Here is a 19,126-nt window from a genome sequence, read left to right as displayed (position 1 = left end):
GGGTGCTCTCCGACCCCTGGACAGCAGGCAAGCAAAGACCTTGCTGGGCTCAGGGACCTGGAACAGTGTGCCAGTCAGCCTGACGAGCGCGGGGAAGGCGAGAGCAGGAGACCAGCACACAGGCTGGTGAGTCTTAACTGGGAATTGGGGGGAGCTTGGGAAAGCAGCCACCCAGGAACCACGAACTAGCAGGCCAGGCTCTGCTGTATCCAGCACTTCTCCAAATTCCTGATTTTCACACATGCCACTCAAATCCAAGATGCAGTCTTGGCGCGTGTCACATCAGGGAGCACCTGACATGTACCCCGGAATGGGTGGGGCTGAAGGATCAGTGACTCCCCGGGGGGAAACCCAAGCCTCCATCCCCCTTTCTTCTGAGAAACCACTTACTAGTCCAGTTGTCCAACCACTTGGAGTAGGAGAAAGGGAACATCAGGGAGTGACCGATGCGGGAAGCTGGAGATCTGGGTCCCCAGAGCGGTGGCAGTGCGAGAGGCTGGGGCTTGGGTCGCCGGGGTGGTCCTCCCCACACCCACTCTCTGCAGAATGTGTTCAAACATTCACAGGAGGACACCTTCTTTGCCTCCCAGTTCCTGAATGGCCTCATCCCCATCCTGGTCCAGCACCAACCCAGCATCCCAAAGAACTTCCCCATCACTGAAGCCATGGACCCCTGTGCTGGACCAGCCCGGGACCGGTCTGCAGGCTGAGCTGGAGGTGAGGGGCCCAGGGGTCCAGCCTCCCTTCATCCCATCCCAGTGCCTTCAGGAGCCCAGGCTCCCAACCCCCTGACCTGTCTCTTCCACACAGCCCTGTGGCCCTGCACCCCCCTTTCCCAGCTAGCTCCGCGCTTCTCTGAGTCTGGGCCTACTGCTCACCCCTGGAGGGAGGGGTGTTGCTCTGGGACAGCGAGCGAGGGCTGAGGGGGGAGTGCTCTCTCCTGCTTCTTTGCCAGGATCCATGCACTTGCAGGACCCCTGCCAGTTGTCGTGGTTACTAAGGATGCCCTTCAGCAGGTCTCTGAAGCTCCCCGGAGTTGCTCTCCCTCCTCTCTGCGGGCCGACTGGGATGAGAGGTGCCCCAACCCCTGGACGGTGCCTCTGATTCATAAGGTGCTGTCCTGAGCAGGGCTCACTTGCCTCGCTGTCTATTCTTGAAGCCTGGGCCTGACCGCAGAAAAGTAACCCCAGTACTCTGGTGGGGGGGTGGGGGAGTTGGGGGGGTCTCTTTCTTTGGAATCAGAAGGTGGCTCTGGACTCAATGACCCACTGGCTCCAGGGAATGAGTCTCCTTTAAATGAAATACTCTTGGGTACAGAGTAAAGGCCACTCCTCCCTCCCCCTCTGGAGCCCCCCCCCCTCCCCGGGCTGCCTCATCCAACCTCTGACTCAGGTCCTCGCGTCTACTGCACCAGGACACCAACACCGAAGCCCACACTGGGCCCTTGGCACCAGGAAATCAGCCGGGTCGGGGCCCCGGAGCAGCTGAGCTTTGGCCCTGGCAGCGGGGGCCCTCTGCTCAGCAGTCAGTCAGCGTCGCTGGGACAGGACGGGCAGGCTGCCTGCTGCTGATCACCAAGGGCCAGAGGCTTGCACCATGCACCCCCTCCTCCCGCCCCACCGGCTGGCTGGCCCAGAGATTCAGGATCTTACCCACTGCTACTCCCCAGACGATGTGCTCTGGGTCCGGGCCGCCGCAGAGAGGTGAAGCTCCCCCCTAGGTGCCGAGGGCTCCGGGCCTCCCCCTCGGCTAGATCTCTGTTACCTTGTTCATGCACCACCCCACCCCTTCTGCCCAAACACACTGTTACTTCACACCCCTTTCCTGCCTCCTCCTCTTTCCCCACTGTGTGACCTTGAGCAAGTCACTTAACCTCTCTGTGTCTGTTTCTTCATCTGAAAACAGGGATGAGAAGAGCACCTATCTTACTGGTTATTATTAGAATTAAATGTAAATTAAATGGAGGAGAACAAAACTTCTGAGCAGTCACCCCACAGAGAAGTCTCCAGGGTTTCCTTCAGAGTCGGCCTCACAGACCTCTTTAGGGTCTGCCCCCGGCCTCCACCCCGGTGGCAGGTGCTCTTGATGGCCGGCCTCCCCATGGGTCCCCATCTCCTGCCATTAGCCTGCGGGACCACCTTCCTCAGGCACTGGGATTTAGGACAGCCCCGCCCATGAGCCTCGCGTGGCTGCGTGTTTGCCACACGGAACCGAGTGTTCACTGGGGCCCCTCCGGAACCTGCCTCCCCCCTTCTCCGTCCTTCCTCCTCAGCAGAGACTGAGACTGGGGAGGCCAGGCACCCCGACTGTCCCTCTCTCCCTAACCAAATACTGCCCCTTGGAGCCCAGCTCATGCCCTACCTCCCCTTGAATCCTCGGGGACACCCCCACCATGGACACCCACAGCTGGAGCCATGGACCCACGTGTCCTAACCGTGGCTGGGGCTGGAGGCCATGGTGAGCAAGGCAGATCAGCTCTGCCCTTCGGGAACCAGTGGTGCACACGGATCCAGTCCACTAGCCCGACCGCAGGGGGGCCCCGGTGTCAGATCCTTCCCTGTGGCTCCATCTAGCTCAAGAGGCTGGAGGACGATGCCGACGGCATTGGCAAGCAGCAGTGCAAGGGGTGAGGCTGGGCCTGGGTCAGGGAAGTCTTACAGGAGGGTTTTCTAAGCTGCCTGAGCTCCAGTGAGGTGTCCGCACCTGTCTCCTGCCCTCTAGACGGCACTTCCCAAGGCAGCAGCCCTTGGGTCTCAGCTCTGTTCTCTGCACCTCGCGCCCACGTACGGTCCCCGTTGCCCTGGGGAGCTCATCGAATATCTCCCCGTGACCATCGTCAGCTCCTCAGCCCAACACGCTGCCGCTGACAGTGGCCAGGTGACCCAGAGCCAAACCTAGGGTCACCGGAGGAAGGGACCTAACAGGAGCACTGGCAACTCTGTGCTTACTGAGTTTGGGGGGTCAGCTTGAATCCAGTGCCAGGATGCCCAATATTCCCACCACCATGCAGGTCTCCCCGCCCCCGGCCCCACCCCCACCACCAAAGGCAGGACAGACCTGGTGGACTCACTCCCCGAGGTCAAGTGCACATGCCAAGCCCTTGTGCAGCTCCAGGGTCTCAGTGATGAAGCCATAAGCAAGGCTCAGGGTGGGGCCAGAGCAGGGGCGGGTCTCAGGTTTCAGAAGAGTGGCTGGGGCTGAGGAAGGGATCCCGGGGACAGGTTGCCTGGAGGGTGCGCTTAGCAGGCTGGGCTCCTGGCTGGGCAGAGCCTGGAGTGACGTAGGTTCCCGCAGGTGGGGACTGCGGTACAGGGTGTTATGGGTTCATAGTAGGTGGAGCTTAGCGCTGTCGAGCATGGCTTGGGTGGTCTAGGTTTCTGCTAGGCTGGACTCAGGGTGGTCTTTTGTCTGGGCAGATGGGTAATTTATGTTCCAAGTTGGACAGGTCTTGAGCGGTCTGAGTCCCTAGGAGGGCAGGGCTCAGGTGGTGCTCAGCCTTGGGTAGATTTTCTGGTGGACTGGGGTCCTCGGAGGTCTGGGTCCCTACGTAGGGGGACTTAAGCTGAGCCAGAATCGCTCTGGGTTGGAAATCGCTTTGGGTTGGTATGGCGAGGTGCAGACGTCCTATCCTTCTCTCCTGCCGACCCCAAGAGCACCTTGGCATCTCCCAGAACTTCACCGAGGAGCCCCGGGGTGGGGGCACCACCTTCCAGGCCTCCTGGCCTAGATCTCACGGGACATCGGGCCCGAGGCCTGGCGCTGGGGCCCTGAGCCTACCTAGACCCCGCAGTGGTGAACGGTGTCACCCCAGCCCGCACCCCACCGCGCCCCCAGTAAATGGCCATGCGCACGCGCTGATAAACTCAGCGATGTTCGAAGTGATTTTTTTCTTTTTTTTCTTTCTTTCTTTCTTTTTTTTTTTTTTTTTTTGCAAACAGGCGCGGGAGGGGAGAGGCGAGGCGGGGAGCCGTCCTAGATGGAAATGCTGTTCTCTATCAGCACCGGGTCCAGGTAGTAGTAGGGGATGGGGAGGCACTTGTTCCTCTGGCGGATGTTGTGTGAGATCTGCGCCAGGCGCCGCCGCAGGCTCTCCATGCTCCGCCGCGGGGCCTCCTCCACGAAGTGAATGTCGGGGAAGTGGCCCAGGGGCCGCTGCGGGCACGCAACCCAGCAGCTGCGACCCGCCACCCCCGGCCCTCCGCCTTGCCCCTGCCTCCCGCCCTGGACACCCCTCCCCCCCCGCCTGTGGTCGCCCCCCCTCAGCCCTCTCCCTGCCTGTACTCGGAGTAAGCCCATCCCCGCCTGCACCCCGAGCCCCGCGGCACCTTGTCGTCGGGCTCCCGGCTGAGCGTCCAGAGCACCAACAGGGTGATGCACGTGGTCTTCACATCCGGCAACGTGTCCATGAAGGTCTCCAGAGTGGTCAGCCCCTTGGCCTGCATCGGTGGGTTCCTCATGGACGATGGGAAGTTGGGCATCCAGGCGGTATACTCCAACTGGACCGGAGGGGGGGGCGGTAAAGGCGGGGTTCTGGGTCAGGCAGCGCCCCTGGGACTCTGGCGCCTAAACTGAGCTGGGGATTGAAGCTGGGAGCTGGGTGGAGGTCTGAGTGGGGCTGATGGCCGAGGCTGGGGCTGGGCCTGGTGAGCGCAGGTACCTGCCCTGTGTTGACAGCGGCGTGCTTGGCCGAGCAGGTGTAGATGACTATCGTGACATACCGGATCAGCTCGGGCACGGTCCGCAAGCGCTGAGGGAAGCCTGGGGGGCGGGGAAAGGCCCGGCAGCGTCAGTCCTGCCCTGGATGGCCGGCAGAGGGCGCCCACAAGCCCAGCTCCTAGCTGCCACTTCGGGGGTCACGCGCTCATTCTGCCTCCTGTGACCACAACCCCACAACCCGAACCCCCAACCCCCACCCCCACCCCACCCCGTCCACACCACAAGCCTTGGGAGGCCGCCCCAAATGGCCTTGGTCATGTCCTCCAGGGCTGCTCCAGGCACCTGCCTGAGGTGGGGCCCTCAGATCTCTATTCCAGTTCCCTTAGGGGGGCCTCTCTGGTCCCAGGACTCAGGGCAGACAAGGCTTTGGGGGAATCCCGGCTTTCCTGCCCTGAGTCAGCACAGTCCCTCATCCACCTCCCCACTACACACACACACACACACACACACACATACACACACACACACACACACACACACACACACATATTCTTTTGAGCCTCTGCACTCACGCCAGATGGATTTCTCAGTAGCCTGGCTCTGGGTCTCACACTTAACCAAGCTGCGTGCTTCTCTTTCCCATTGTCCCCAGGTTCTGATAACACATTCAAACCGGGCCCATTATCTTCCTCCCCAGACCACTCCTCCTTCCAGGCCCCCAGCTCATAGCACGACACACACCATCCACCCAGTTTCAAAAGTCCCAAACCTGGGAATCGTCCTTGGCCCCTCCCTCCAAACCTACCACCAAACCCCAATCAGTCACCAAGTCCTGTCATTTCTCTCTCCCAGCCAGGTCGGGAATTCTCTGCCTTCCCACAACTGCCACCCTAGCCAGGCCCCTGTCACCCCCCTTCTGGACACCACAGCAGCTTCCCGAACTGTCTCCTGACTGTCCCGTGCAGCCCGACAGTCTCGTGTACAAATCTGATCTCCTTGCAGGCTCTCGATGGCGCCCTCTGGTGGTCAGGGTGATTCCAACCTCCTTCGCCAGGACTGCCATGGCCCCTGCTCCTGGCTTCAGCCTTAGCTTAGCCCCACAGAGAGCCTGGCCAAGTCCCACTTTCAGTGCAGATGCTCCCGGCCCGCTCTGGCTTCCCATCCAGAGCTCTTCAACCCCACCTCTAACACCTCCTGGCTAACCTCCCCATCCTGCAGGTCCCCAAATGTTAGATCTCAGCTAGATCTTACCACGCTGCTACCCCCCCACTCTCCACCCACCACCCTCCTCCAGCTGATTAGGTGCCTTCCCTGGGCTCCCATGGGCCCCCACCCACATCCCACCCACCCCACCCCAAGCAGCAGTCCTAAGATAGCATCACTGCCCCTCTACTGAGAGGACCAGCCCTGAGACTTGAGGGCAGATGCCTTCTCCTCTCTCATTCGCTTTGCCTCCTAGTACCCAGCACAGCATTCGTCACATCAGAGATGCTCATTATCTGCCGAGTGGTGCCCAAGGGGCATGGCCTCAGGATGCTCCCCGTCCTCCTGGAGCCTACCAGCTCCCTGGCCTCCAGAACGCTCTACCCTTTCCTGTTTGAGCTCATGCCCCGTTTCTCAGTCCACGAAGGCTTGTTTCCAGGGTGAAGGACTGGGAGCTCCCCAGATCTCCAGAGAGATGACCCTGCCCCACAGCCCCTGAGCTCACAATGGGCAGCCCCATTTCCTTCCCGAACCTCTCGGAGATTGGCCTCCCTCAGCCCCCAGCTAGACATCCTCCATCACCAGCCGGGAGGGCCCACCCCTTAGCCCCAGGCCCATACCTGAGCTCTCACGCCCTAGGAGGCACTCCTTAAATATCTCCTGCACCCAGGACTGCAGTTCCGGGTCACCCTCCACAGCCGCGTCACACGGGTAATAGTAGGTGATGATCTCTGTCACGTACCTGACAGGGGACAGGCTTCAGCTTGGACCCTCCCCCTCCACGGCAGGGCTTTTTCCTCCTTCCTCCCCCAGATGCCCTGGGCCTGGGGGCGGGCGTGTCCTGTAGGGGGAAGGCGGCCTCAGACCCAAGCCGGGGTCCGGTCCTTAAAGCCTGCCCAGACCTGCTCCCACATCCCAGGGCGTCCGCCCTGCGTCCCACCCCCTGCCAGCCCGGCCTCACCTCTCCAGCGCATCCCACACTGCCAGGGAGTCATCACGGTAGTAATATCCCGGCAGGTCCTGGACCCCGCGCTCCACGAAGTCATTGGGGAGGTAGAGGCTGTCGTAGGTGGTCTCCGACAGAGCCCGCACCATCACCTCAGCAAAGCCTTCCAGGCCCAGGGACATGCCCTGTTCGGGAGGAGGCAGCCGTTGAGGCCGGCAGGGTCCCCCAGGGTCCCCCCTCTGAGGATCCCCCCTGCCTTGCACACAGCCTCGTGTGTGCTCCTCCAGCCCGCCCCATGAGCTCCCACACTCCGGGCCAACACGCCTTCCACCGGTCCTCGCCCGCCGTTCCCCCTCGCGATCCGAAGGCAAGCGGGAAATCCTGCTTTTAGTCGAAGGGCAAAGGCTGGAAGGGCAGCAGACGTCTTGCTGGGGTCGGGGCAGAGGTCTTACCCTGGCAGACAGCCCCCCCTCGTTGAGGAGGAGGGCCCGCCCGATGCTGTTAATCTGGATGGTGTACCGGGTGTGGGGGACGAGGAGCTGCGGGAGGAAGCAAGGACAAGGACAAGGACACAGTTCGCCCCAAAGGACCTCAGCATCCCCCTGTCTTGTGCAGCATCAGACCCTCTTGCTTTGGGAAGTCCCCACCCCAAACCATCTCTTGTGGGTCCCCAGCTGCCTCCCCAAGTCTACCTGGAGACCCCCCAAGCACTGAGTGAGCCAGCTGCCTTTCTGGGGCCCCTGGAGCCCAGCCCATACCTTGTACAGGGGGTGGCACATGGGTAGCTGCCTCATCATGGCCAGGCAGAAGGCCTCAGCAATGAGGTGCGTCTCCAGCAGGTGGGAGATGGCCTCGTGGCAGTAGAACTCCGCGTAGCGCACCCACGTCTTGGCCAGCAGCCAGTCCCACTCAGAGTCACTGGGCAGGAAGATGGGGCAGTCGGGCCCGGGGGTCTGGCTGAGCTGGGGATAGGGAAGGAGGGAGAGTTAGGTGAGGGCAGACACACACACACACACACACACACACACACACACACACGGCTCCCACTGCAAGAAGGAGGCAGAGAAGAGCCTGAGGAGGGAAATACGCCACTCTGTTATAGTCTAGGCCCTCTGGTCCCCTGAGCACACCAGGGCCCTTCCTCCCTCCTCACATTTGCTCTTGCTGCCCCCTCTGCCTGTAGTCCCTTCCCCCCCTCCCTCTCTACGTGGCAGCTCCCATTCATTCAAGAAGAGCCTGCAAGTTGCCTCCTCTGAGAAACCTTCCTTATTTCAACCCCACGGCCGCCCCATTCAGCTGTACAAGTTGTGCACTGCACAAGGGTACCCAGCCCCCTGACTCAAAGGGAGTTACTTAATTCTAGTTGGGGCTTGGCTGATCCCCACCCCACCCCCGCCCCAGAGAGATGCCTTTTTCTAATTTGGACAAAACTCTGGTGGAGACCTCCGGGAACATAGCACCGCAGTCCCCTTTCCTCAGGCTAAGGCAGGTTAGCTCAGTATTTCCAGCAGAGGTCTAGCCCACAGCAGGTGTTGGTTTAACAAGTAAATGAAGGAATGGACTCAAAGAGACAAGCTCGAGCGACCAAGCACATTCCCATTTGGTCACCTCTGCACATACGCACAGGCTATGCACACTCTCCACACAGGGGTTTGCACACAAGCACAGCCACGGGACCCAAGTTCACGCATGGGCAGACAGGCGGGCAGGGGCCAGACAGAGATGTGCATACGTAGGGACAAGCAGGGACTCAGTCCAAGGCTCACCACAGGCCACACACAGAGATAGGAACATGCATAAACATATATGTGTTCTCAGATGCACACACAGGGACCACACGCCCACGAAAATGAGCACCTGCCCACACGTGCGTGCACACACTCGCACACACACACACACACACACACAGAGGCTTTCGCGTCCGCAACATGCTCACGCGGCAGCCCCAGGCCTGCATCCCAGGCACCTGGATGGCGATGGGCATCATGTTCCCTTCCGGGCCAAAGTGCAGCAGGCAGAGCGGGGCGCAGTGATGCTGCTTCCTTCCGTTGAGCTCAATGGTGGGGATGCCTTCCAAGATGCGGTAGTCGGCCAGGTAAATGTTCCCCTTCTGGAAGGGAGCCGCAATGGGAGGGCAGGTAGGCACCAACACGGGGCACCTGAGAGCCACGCCTTGGATGCAGAGTGCCCTGGTCCCCCCAGGTGCAGGGGTTGGCTAAGGACCCGAGTGGGGTTGCCCTGGTCCCCCAGGCGCAGCGGCCGGTGAGACTCTGGGGACAGCAAAGGTGGGAGTGGAGAGACAGGGACGCCAGGGAGGCAGGGAGGGAGGCTGGGAGGCCAGGGATCTCCACCGGATCAGGCCTCACCTCCAGCTCCGCTTGCAGGCACGTCCCCTCGCCCAGGAACGGGGCCACCATGTCATCTGTCACAGGGAACTTGTCCGGGATCCGCGTGCAGCGGCGGAGCAGGCCTGGGTTGATGCCATTGAGGTACTGGTACCCAAAGAAGCTGTCCTCTGCCCAGTGCTCGGCCACGTACTCTGGGTGGGGGACCGTGCGGGCGTCACAACGCGGCCGGGTCCCCCTGAGGCGCGGGACAGAGGAAGACCTCGGACACCCGAGAAGCCCGGCCCCCGCCCCCGCCCCCCGCCCCCGCCTCCCCTTGAACGGCTGGCGGCGCCCAGGGTGGCATTCTCCACGAAGCCGCCAGAGGGCGCGCCCGCCCAGCCGGCCATTCGGGCGTTGGGTGGCCCCGCTCCTCCCATCCCGCAGCTCCGACGAGGTGTCCCGCCTTTGGCCCGCATCCGCAGCTCCCCCGAGCGGAGACCACGAGCTCCCCGGGCTCGCTTCGCGTTGCCCCCATACCGGAGACGATAGACTTGTTGGCGGGGAAGATTTTCTTGATGTCCTTCAGCCTCTTCCATGATTGCTTGCAGTCCACCAGGCCTCGGAGTTTGAAGCCCAGCGCCCTAGGGGACGGGGTTCGAGGGGGAGGCGTTCAGACGGGCAGCCCTCCCTGGTCCGGCCCTTGGGTCTCCGGCCCCACGGCTCCAGGTCCTTCTGCGTCCGGGGGTCTGGGGGCCACCTGCCGGGGTCCCTAGGCCAGCCCCCTCTGCCTGCCGGGCCTTTGTGAGCTCTGGGGCTGCCTTGGAGGCGACCGTGCAGCAGCGGAGACTGGGGGGGGCGCCCCTCCCTCGCGCACACTCACATGGGCCCCAGGCGGAAGAAGAAGGAGGCGGTCTTGATGAAGGAGAAGCGGAGGTTTGAGTTCAGGAACTTGGTGGCCTTAATGTTGATGAGAATCGGGAAGCCGGGGATATAGCCGTTCCACCTGTAGGAAGGAGTGCAGGGCTGGGGCCGGGCACCTGGGTTCCCGGGCACAGGGAGGGAGGGTAGAGCCCAGGGGTCAGCCAGGGGAGGGGCCCCAGGGCAGCCTCAGGTCCTCACTCAGGCCGGTTGGGGTTTCTCCGGACGGGAGGGCGGTAACTGGGGATATGCACGTAGTTGGGCAGGCCTGGAACGAAGACCCTCCAGCTGCAAAGAGAAGGGAGTCAGTGGGCCCTGGTGACAGAAGGCCAAGCCATCACCGCCCCCTGGCCTCCCGCAGCCCCTGCTGCCCTCCGCTCACTGGTAGAAGTCCTGCTTAGCTCTGATCTCCTCCTGTCGGTGCTCCAAAAGGATCGGGAGTGTGTCCTCTGCTGCTGTCTTTCCTGCAGGGAGACCACAGAGGAGGCTCAAGGTCTGATCCCAGCCCTGCCTGCCCCTGACCGCTTCGAGGATCAGAATTCAGCTTCTAGATTGGCTCTGCGGGCCCACAGACAAGGATGAGGAAGGCTTACCCTGGGGGGGTGGGGCGTGTGTCTTCCCAAAAACTCAGAGAGAAGGATCAGAGACCACCCTCCTCCCCCTCGCTCTACCCCTGGAGTTGGGCTTGCTGCTGGAAGGGAGTCCCTCTTCTGGACCCACTAAGACATTAATGAAGGACAGTTACGTAGCCCTTACTAGGCACCAGGCACTGTCTAAACACTCTCCTATATGTATAAATAGATAGAGATAGAGATTTTATTGATTTATGTGAGAGAGAGCACACAGGGAGAGGGAGAAGCAGACTACCCGCTGAGCAGGGAGCACGATGAGAGGCTCAATTCCAGGACCCTGAGATCATGACCTGAGCCGAAGGCAGACGCTTCACCGGCTGAGCCCCCAGGCGCCCCCACTCTGGATAGCGACACCATCCTGTCTCCACAATTCCAAAAGCCAGAAGACTCTAGAAATCAACTTTGTTTTTTTCACAAGTTAGGCACAAATTCCTTGGTCGGCCGAACGACGTGTGAATGAAATATGTAGATATAGATATATACATATATATTCTAAATGAAATCTGAATTTTTTTTAAGATTTATTTATTTATTTATGAGCGAGAGTGTGTGCGTGGAGGGAGGAGCAGAGGGCTAGAGAGAATCTCAGACTACCCGCTCAGCAGGGAGCCTGACCTGGGGCTCCATCCCAGCACCCTGAGATCATGACCTGAGCCGAAACCAAGAGTCGGACACTTAACCGACTGTGCCACCCAGGTGCCCCTGAAATCTGAATTTCAAGACACCCCGACCCCAAAAATTTCAGCTAAGGGACCATACCGTTGTGCTGGTTTTACAAGGAGAAAACAGCCAATGTTAACACAGAAAGCATGAGCTGGGATTTGAACCGACACAGTCTGCTTCTGACCACTCACCCCCCAGCCACCAACCACCGCCAAGAGTTGTTAAGCCTTTTTACACTCCTTTTAGAGGCGATGTCCCTGGATTCTCGCACCAACCCTATAAAGTAGGCTCTGCTGTTAGCCCCATTGTACAAAGGAGAACACTGAGGCTTAGAATTCAGAAGTAGACCCAGACGTCCAGCTAGTAAGTGGTGGAGCTGAGATCCATGCCCAGGCCTGTCTCTGTCCAGCGTCCTGCCTGGCGGCCCCAGGCTCCCACATACCTATCACCGCAGGCCCATCACCTTCCCTTGAGGCCCCCTTCGCCACCTCTCCTTCTTCCACCTGCCTCAGCTCCCGTTGTGTTCCTGGTGAACAGTGCCCCCTGGTGTTGTGCAACCCCGAGGACCCAGCTAGGCTTCATCCCTTGGGTGGGGGCCGGACTCCTTCCAGGGCCCGGCAGGTGACGCAAGCCGCCTGGCCTGCTACTGCCCCACCCAGCGCCATTCCTGCACGGCGCCCGGCCTCGTCCTGCCCTTCCCCTGCTTCCCAGCTGCTCAGGCCTGTCCCTGTGGGAAGATGCTCCGCATCCCAGGGATGGTGGCGGGGAAGGACTCTCCCTTTGGCCTCCCCACCCTCTGCCCCTGCCTCTTTCCCCAGCTCAGGCTCTGTTTCCCTGCTCCCAGGAAATGAGAGGGGGAACAGGGTGGTCAGCTGCTGGACAGACAGATCTCCAACCCCCCTCTCCTCCTGTCCACCTTTAGGGAGGCTGACAGAGGCTGGGGGGGTGGAGGCAAGGGGACAATAGAGGGCAAGCCTGCACTCCCCATGTAGCAGCCAAGCCCACCAGACAAGGGCTGTGGCAGGGGTGGGCACGAGGAGCTGAGACTCCCAGTCTCTCTTACAGGGGAGCAACCACGTGACTGGGAAACTAGCCGGCAGCCTTGACCAGGCACTAGGGAACCCCCGGTCAATCTACGATGACCAGGCCCTCCTACTGGGCTGTGATGGAGCCTAACTGGGTGAAGGGGGCCTTTGGGAGCAGCAGTGAGTCCTGTTCGAGAAGTAAGGGGTCCCGTCGGGGTAGCACGGAGGCCTTCGGAGAAATAGAACATCCCATCCGTCTGAAAGCTGCCCCGTCGGAGACCCCATTGGCTCTTCCGATAAGGCAGCTTGGGGAACTGCCGGGCTCACAGGGCTTCTTAACAGAACAGGCAGCAGTGGGGATGGTGGGGCGTCCTGTCGGAGCGACAAGACATCCAGCCGTGTCCCTGGGAGTCAGGGGCAGGACTGCAGGGGAGCTAGTGGACAGCATGCTTGCCTTCGGCCAAGACCCAGGATCCTGAGATCCTGAGGGTGGCCCCAAGCCGCCGCCTTCTGTGTCCCCGCAGGGCGCAGCCCTGAGCGGGGCCCTGCAGCACCATGCCTGAGACGCTGTGTGCGGGTGGCAGGCGGTCCCAGGAGTCCCTGCGGAGACGGGCCCAGTACCCGACAGCCGGGTGGGAGCCTGGCGTCAGGGGTGGGGTGCTGAGGGCTTGCCTGTAGCCTCCCTGAGGGCCAGGGTCTCGTAGCCGTCCATCCACTGGTAGGCGGGGAAGTGGTAGATGCGGCCATCGGGTGCACAGATCTGCACGTAGTTGCAGTACCAGGAGTTCTTGGGGAGGAAGGAGTAGCGCTCCTTGTGCAGGCGGATGATGACGAGCTCCCCCAGGTCCTGCGGGCACCGGACGGTGTACTCGTCCACCTGGGCAGGCGCGGGGCTGGGTGAGTGGCAGGACTCCCACCGACTGGCCCTCAGCCAGGCCGTGCTCCTCCCTGGGCTGGGGTGACCCCATCACGGGGCTCTCCTCCCCCACTCCCACGGGGCTGTCACCTGCTGGGCCCATCGACCCAGGGCTGCAGCACTCTCTACCTCCATTCCCGGCCACCCTCCCCAGGTCCCATCCTCCCACCCCGTCCTGGGTCCCCTGAGGCTGCGGGAGCCATGCACCCCTCCAGGGGCTGGGCTACGCAGAGGTCCAAGTGGGGGCCAGACCTCCTGCCATCTTAGAGTGGGCAGAGGCGGTCCAGCCAGCCCCCTCGTCTCCTACTTCTCAGTGAAGACGTGGAGATACAGAAATGGCCATGTAGACAGAGGGACCTACTAAGATGGCATAGCAGCAGGTGGCTGGACCGGACTCAGAATTGGGGCTGAGGGACCAGCGGGTGCCTTCCCTCATGGAGCAGGCAGGGCCCGCTGGACAGGCTGGTCCGATGCCATTTCCAATCACAGATAATCCAATGTGCTTTTAAGCCAGTTATGAAGCAACCTAACTTAGGAAGAGTGAGGATGGGAGGGAGAGGGATGAGGGAGAGGCCGTGGGGAGGGATGAGGGAGGGGGAGAGGAAATGGGCAGGAATGAGGGAGAGGGAGAGGCTGAAAGATGAGGGATGTGGGTGAGTGATGAGAGACAGAGAGGGGAGGTGAGGAAGGGCAGGGAAAGATGAGAAATGAGCACAAAGGGGTGAGAGGGGACAGGGCAGGGATGAGGCAGGATGGCCCAGAGAGCAGGGACCACGGGGAGCCAGGTCTGGGGGGAGGGCATCCAAAGCCATCCTGGGAGCCCACAGCTTTCAGAGCTCCGCCGGAGTGCCCATCTCTCCCTGCCCGCTGTCTCCCTCCCCTGCAGACCCCCATCCCTCCTCGTGCTCCCGGACACACACACTCACGGACAGCATTCACACTCACTGTCACACACCACACTCACATACAGCACTCTCACACTCCACACACACTCGCACACGTGCACCTACTCACCGCCCCAGTTGCAAAGTCTCTCCCAAAATGGTTCAGCAGCTGCTTATGGCTCTGTCCTTGGGTCCCCACAATGGTCAGCGAGATGGAGTCCATCGTTCCCGACAAGAGGTCAGTACCCGTGGCCACCTTGACTTTGTAGGCGGCCATGGCTGCTCTTCAGGAGGCAGGAGGGGGGCTCAGGTCCAGGCAGCGTGGGGGGGCTGCACTGGGGCCCCGGCCAGGCAGGGGAAGCAGACACAGGGAGACGGGGACGGGGCCAGCCTCCCGAGAGACAGAGGTGAGGCAGGGACGTCTGGCCCAGGGGCAGCCCGGAGCCTGGAGAGGCTGCTGCCCTCGGCCGGCAGGCCGGAGCCGGGCAGGCTGGGGCGGGGCGACGTCGGGCGGGGAGCCGCGTCCCGGCCACGGGCCTCCAGTAGCCGGCAGGGAGGAACGGCAGACAGGGCGCTGGGCTGGCTTCTGACAGGGCGGCTGGGACATGCCTTGGATGAAGGAGGCTTCAGGGTGGGGGAGCCAGTCCAGCCTGAGTCCGGGCCCCAGGGAAGTGGGGGGACAGGGCTGGGCGGGGCCCCCAGATCATTATCAGCCTAATAAGCGCCTTCCTTCTGCCCGCCCCGGGCAGCGGGTCACCTCCCCCCCAGTGGGTGGGGGCCAGCGGACGGGACACAGCACAAACTCTCTGTCAGGCTGGCCCATCCTCCTGCCCCAGGGCCCAGAGCCCTTGAGAGGACGAGTAGTGGACGCAGAGACTGAGCTCGGGATGCGAGGGCTCCAAGAGGCTCCAGGGAGAGGGAATCAGGGAGGGAGAGAGGGTGTCTGTCCCCTCCTGCAAGGCCAGGATCAGCTGAGCTGAGGGACAGGGGTCCATGCAAGACGAGACGACAATTGCGGTGAAACTGGGGGCACGAGAAATAAGCGAAGGGATGGACATGCACTTTGTGGTAAAACCCTAACAGAATTCTACCCAAGAATTTTTAAAAAGAATAAAAGAAAAAAAAAGCCCCAACCACGATGTGGACGATGTGGACGAATCTTGCACAGATGGTACTGAATGAAAGAAGCCAGACGGAAAACAGTACGTGCTTTATCATTCCACCCATTCGAAGTTCGAGAACAGACAACACTAGGCAGTGCTTACATGTCAGAGGAGCCGGTAGCTCCGCGATGAGGGGCTGAGAGCGCCTGCGAGGGGGGAGCCGCGTGGGGAGCTAGAACCTTCTGTATCTTGGTCTGGGTGATACAGAGGAACTTGATGCATTTTACTAGCTGATATCCCCCCATTTTATAAAGTACTCGTCCTCACCCCACCCCCTGAAAAAACAATGAAGCTCTAGGAAGAGGGTTGGGATCAAGGTTGGGTTCCAGTACAGCTGGGTTTGTCCGGAACCAAACCATCCGTTCCTTCCTGCCTTCATCCCTTCAGGAGATGTTCGTGGAGCACAGCTGTTTCAGGCTCTGTTCTAGGCACCGCGGATGCGGAGAAGAAACGAAATCCTCACAGAGCTTCCTGAAGGTGGGAGAGAAGGAAACAACCGTTCTGTGTGGTAGCGTTTGGATATTACGTGCTCTGCAGAAAATCTGGAGTGGGAAGGGAGTTGGGACTAGGGGCTCGTTTCCAGCAGAATCACAGAAGTGGGAGCCACGAGGACTGGCTGGGACCAGGGCCCCAGGATAAAGCTGACTTCACGAAGGTGTCGGGATCGCGGGTAGATTAGGGGAGAGGGTTAGAGTTCGAGTCTCAGGGACCCACTCGGCTCAGACTTGCCCTCTTTGCTTCTGCTCCCAGGGGCAGCTCCTGCCAACTAGGAAGTGCCGACTCAGGCTCCCTCTGAGGTGTCACCCTTCTGTCACCATTGAGGGAAGGTCACACAATGCCCTGGGCCAAGTTAGGGCCAAAGAGGGCTGGGATTCTGAGATGAAGAATCCAGTAGGTTCTGGATTGGGTGAGGAATGGGATGAGGTTGTGGTTCAGGCTGAGCTTAGGGATAGGGCTGTGGTCAGAGGTAGGGAGTGAAATGACCTTTCGAAGACCCAAAGTGCTCCTGCCACCCTCACCCCATCCAACCCCAGCTCAGGCCTGGCAGTGGCTCCTTCTGACCCTCTGGATAGTGACGTCATCCATTCACGTAGCTCCCACGGCCTGTCTCCTAGGCCTCATCCCAAAGCAAATCACCACCCTTCCTCCTGGAGCTTATCTTCTAGTAGAGGAAACAGACAATACAGCCTACAAATGAAGTAAATAAAATATTATGTTAGTGATCAACTACTGAAGAGAATCAGGGAAGGAAATTATAAAGCATAAGGGAGCAAACTTTAGATAGAGAGGGGTCAGGGAAGTGCCCATTGACAGGGGGACTTTTGAATAAAGGCATGAAGGAAGTGAGGTCAATCCCCTTCCAACCACAGGACCTTTGCACATGTTGTCCCACTCTACCTCTAGGACCTGGTTAAGTTTCCTCCTCCTTCTGATCTTAACTTGATAAGGGCTTCATCAAGGAAGGCCAAATCTCACTATTAATGGCTCTCACGGCCCTGCAGCTGACATCTCTGATGCCCATCTTCCCTGCTAGATTCGACTGTCCATCATTTGGCTGGGTTTTCTCCCCATCTCCCAGCACAGTATCTGGCACATGGGAGACCCTTGAAACATGATTCTTTTTTTTTTTTTAAGATTTTATTTATGTATATATTTGAGAGGGAGAGAGCACAAGCAGAGGGAAAGGGAGAAGCAGGCTCCCTGCTGAGCAGGGAGCCCGATGTGGGACTCGATCCCAGGACCCCAGGACCCCTGAGCCAAAGGCAGATGCCTAACCAACTGAGCCACCCAGGCATCCCGTTGAAACATGATTCTTAATGGATGGGTGGGCTGGTGTGATGAGGACGAGGCGAGGCGAGTGCTGGGAAGGGCATCAGGGATGGGGCTGGATTAGGGGAGCCGTTGGAGAGGAGAGCTAGATTGGGGAAGCACGAGGCTGGGGGGGGGGCGGGATGGTGTCGATGTGGGGGAGAGGAATGGGTTAAGGGGATGGGGGCAGGATGGGGGAGAAGGCTCGAGGTAGTCATGCCTGTGTATGACTGTGGGTGACTGGCAGGGCTGTCTCATCTGCGTGGCCCAGTGCTGCCCTGGGCTGAGGACAGGAGCTGTCAGGCAGGTCAGGCCTGCCCTCCTGGGCTCTGCTCAGCCACCCAGATGACTCTTGGGGGATGCTAGGAGCCCGATGGTGCAAATTTGCATCACACGATGCAAATTCCATGCAAAGTCTCCCAGCCTCCTACCTTGTAGCCACTCCCCTTTCCTGGAGACTGTGCCCCCAGGGGGCTGCTAATCTCGGTGCAGAGCTGGGTGGGATGGCTTGGGGATTGAGGCTCAGGAATTTGGGAAGTGGCATTTTCAGGCCCCTCTGGGACACAGAGTCCTGGGCAGTGGAGGTGACAGACCCTTCCTGAACCTTCTAATCAGGTGGTAAAATCACATAGTTGGGGGTGTGGGGAGGAGGCAGGGGCCTGCAAGGTCAAGCAAAGGGGGAATCTAGGGGAGCAGGGCAGGGAACTGATGGTGTAGAAGTGTTTGGGTGTCACCCCAAATGGTGGGGATCTACCTCCATCCCCCAAAAGCTGCCTCCTCAGATCAAAACCCACAATCAATAGGTCTCTTTTCAGCCAATCCGTTTGTCCCCCCAAAAAGCAGGAGTGGTGGCTCTGGGTTTGATCAGGGCAAGAGTCTGGAGTGGGAATTAGGTCCCTGAAGGACACAGATGGAGACGAGGACCACGGGGATGTGAACGTGGCTGGGGACATGGATGGGACTAGGCACGAGAATGAAGATGGGGCGCTCCCCACTTGCGGGCCAAACGTGGATGCGTGCCTCTGGGTAGGTGCTCACTGGGCTGAAAAACTGGTTCTCCTGGACCAGGGGTGGACCAGAGAGCAGGGGAGGTCCCTGGGAAGGATGCGAGCTCGCTGGGTTAGCTCGCAATGGCCACCCACACAGGAAGCTGAGTCCTCGCTATTGGGGCACCCCCTGCTTGCCCCACCCCAAGCCCTGCAAGGCAGAGAGCAACCCCTGGGGCCCCACCCACCCCCAGGACACAGAAAAAAAAATCAAATGGGGTCACTCTCCTGCTTAAAACTCGCCAGACCTTAACACGGTGTTGCCCTTAGAATCAAATCCAAGGACGCCCTGTGCACGTCAAGACTGTGCGTGACCATCTTCCATCCACCCCTCGGTCACCTTATCCCAGCAACTCTGGCCCCCTCTCTGTTCCTCGAACACATGGTCTGTAACACTTGCTCCCCGCCAGCCACCCCTGCGCCTCCCCACCACGTTGTTGCAAGTGGTTTGTTCTGATCCCTGTCTCGACTGGCTGGCAACTCCTCCACGTGGCCTTCCCTGACCACCAGACCTCACGTCACCCCACCCCCAGTCCTGCTAATACACCGCCCTGTTGCATCTCCCTGCCCCACCCGCAGCCTCTGAAAGGATTTATTTGTTCATGTGCTTGCTGTCTGTCTCCCCGTAAGCCGGTGGTAGTAGGAATGGTGCTGGGGAAGCTCACAGCTACTTCCCCAGCAGCGAACAGTGTCTAGGGACACGGGAGCCTTGAGGCAAGCAGATCCTAGAATGTCAATGCTAGAAGGGACTTTCCAGGTCTTGTCCCTCCCATTTATCTGACACATGGGGGCCACTGAGGCTGAAGCACTTGCTCAACGCCAGCTGGGAAGAGGCTGATGCACTTCCCGCTCTACCAGTCACCTTCCAGACCAAAAAGGGGTCCAGAGTGCGGGCTGGAGGAAGCCCCCTATGGGACAGGGGTCCAGAGTGCGGGCTG

At 60.3% G+C, this 19,126-nt stretch overlaps 1 protein-coding gene across 1 annotated transcript; it reads right to left on the bottom strand.

Annotated features, from left to right (window-relative positions):
• Window positions 1-3,972: 3,972 nt before the first annotated feature.
• ALOX12B (arachidonate 12-lipoxygenase, 12R type) lies at window positions 3,973-14,589 on the bottom strand. The gene is made up of 15 exons (XM_026520879.4): window positions 14,301-14,589; window positions 13,043-13,247; window positions 10,433-10,514; window positions 10,252-10,338; window positions 10,013-10,135; window positions 9,670-9,773; window positions 9,172-9,344; window positions 8,772-8,915; window positions 7,564-7,767; window positions 7,258-7,344; window positions 6,821-6,990; window positions 6,480-6,601; window positions 4,658-4,758; window positions 4,326-4,496; window positions 3,973-4,152 (listed from the first exon to the last, which is right to left on the bottom strand). Exons 1-15 carry the CDS (start codon window positions 14,445-14,447, stop codon window positions 3,973-3,975), a joined length of 2,100 nt encoding a protein of 699 aa, XP_026376664.1. The 5' UTR covers window positions 14,448-14,589.
• Window positions 14,590-19,126: the final 4,537 nt, after the last annotated feature.

The sequence above is a fragment of the Ursus arctos genome, unplaced genomic scaffold, assembly GCF_023065955.2.
Source record: "Ursus arctos isolate Adak ecotype North America unplaced genomic scaffold, UrsArc2.0 scaffold_14, whole genome shotgun sequence".
In the NCBI taxonomy this organism is placed as follows: domain Eukaryota; kingdom Metazoa; phylum Chordata; class Mammalia; order Carnivora; family Ursidae; genus Ursus; species Ursus arctos.
The sequence above is the reverse complement of the archived record's forward strand: the minus strand, read 5'-3'. Positions and strand labels throughout refer to the sequence as shown.

What these genes read in the sequence shown, in the direction of transcription:
- ALOX12B (XM_026520879.4), bottom strand. Translation starts at nt 14,447, where the DNA reads ATGGCCGCCTACAAAGTCAAGGTGGCCACGGGTACTGACCTCTTGTCG. An exon ending in TTCTTCCGCCTGGGGCCCAT is followed by an intron (nt 9,774 to 10,012) that starts GTGAGTGTGCGC and finishes CCCGTCCCCTAG; the next exon opens with GGCGCTGGGCTTCAAACTCC. An exon ending in TGTGCCACCCCCTGTACAAG is followed by an intron (nt 7,345 to 7,563) that starts GTATGGGCTGGG and finishes TTCCTCCCGCAG; the next exon opens with CTCCTCGTCCCCCACACCCG.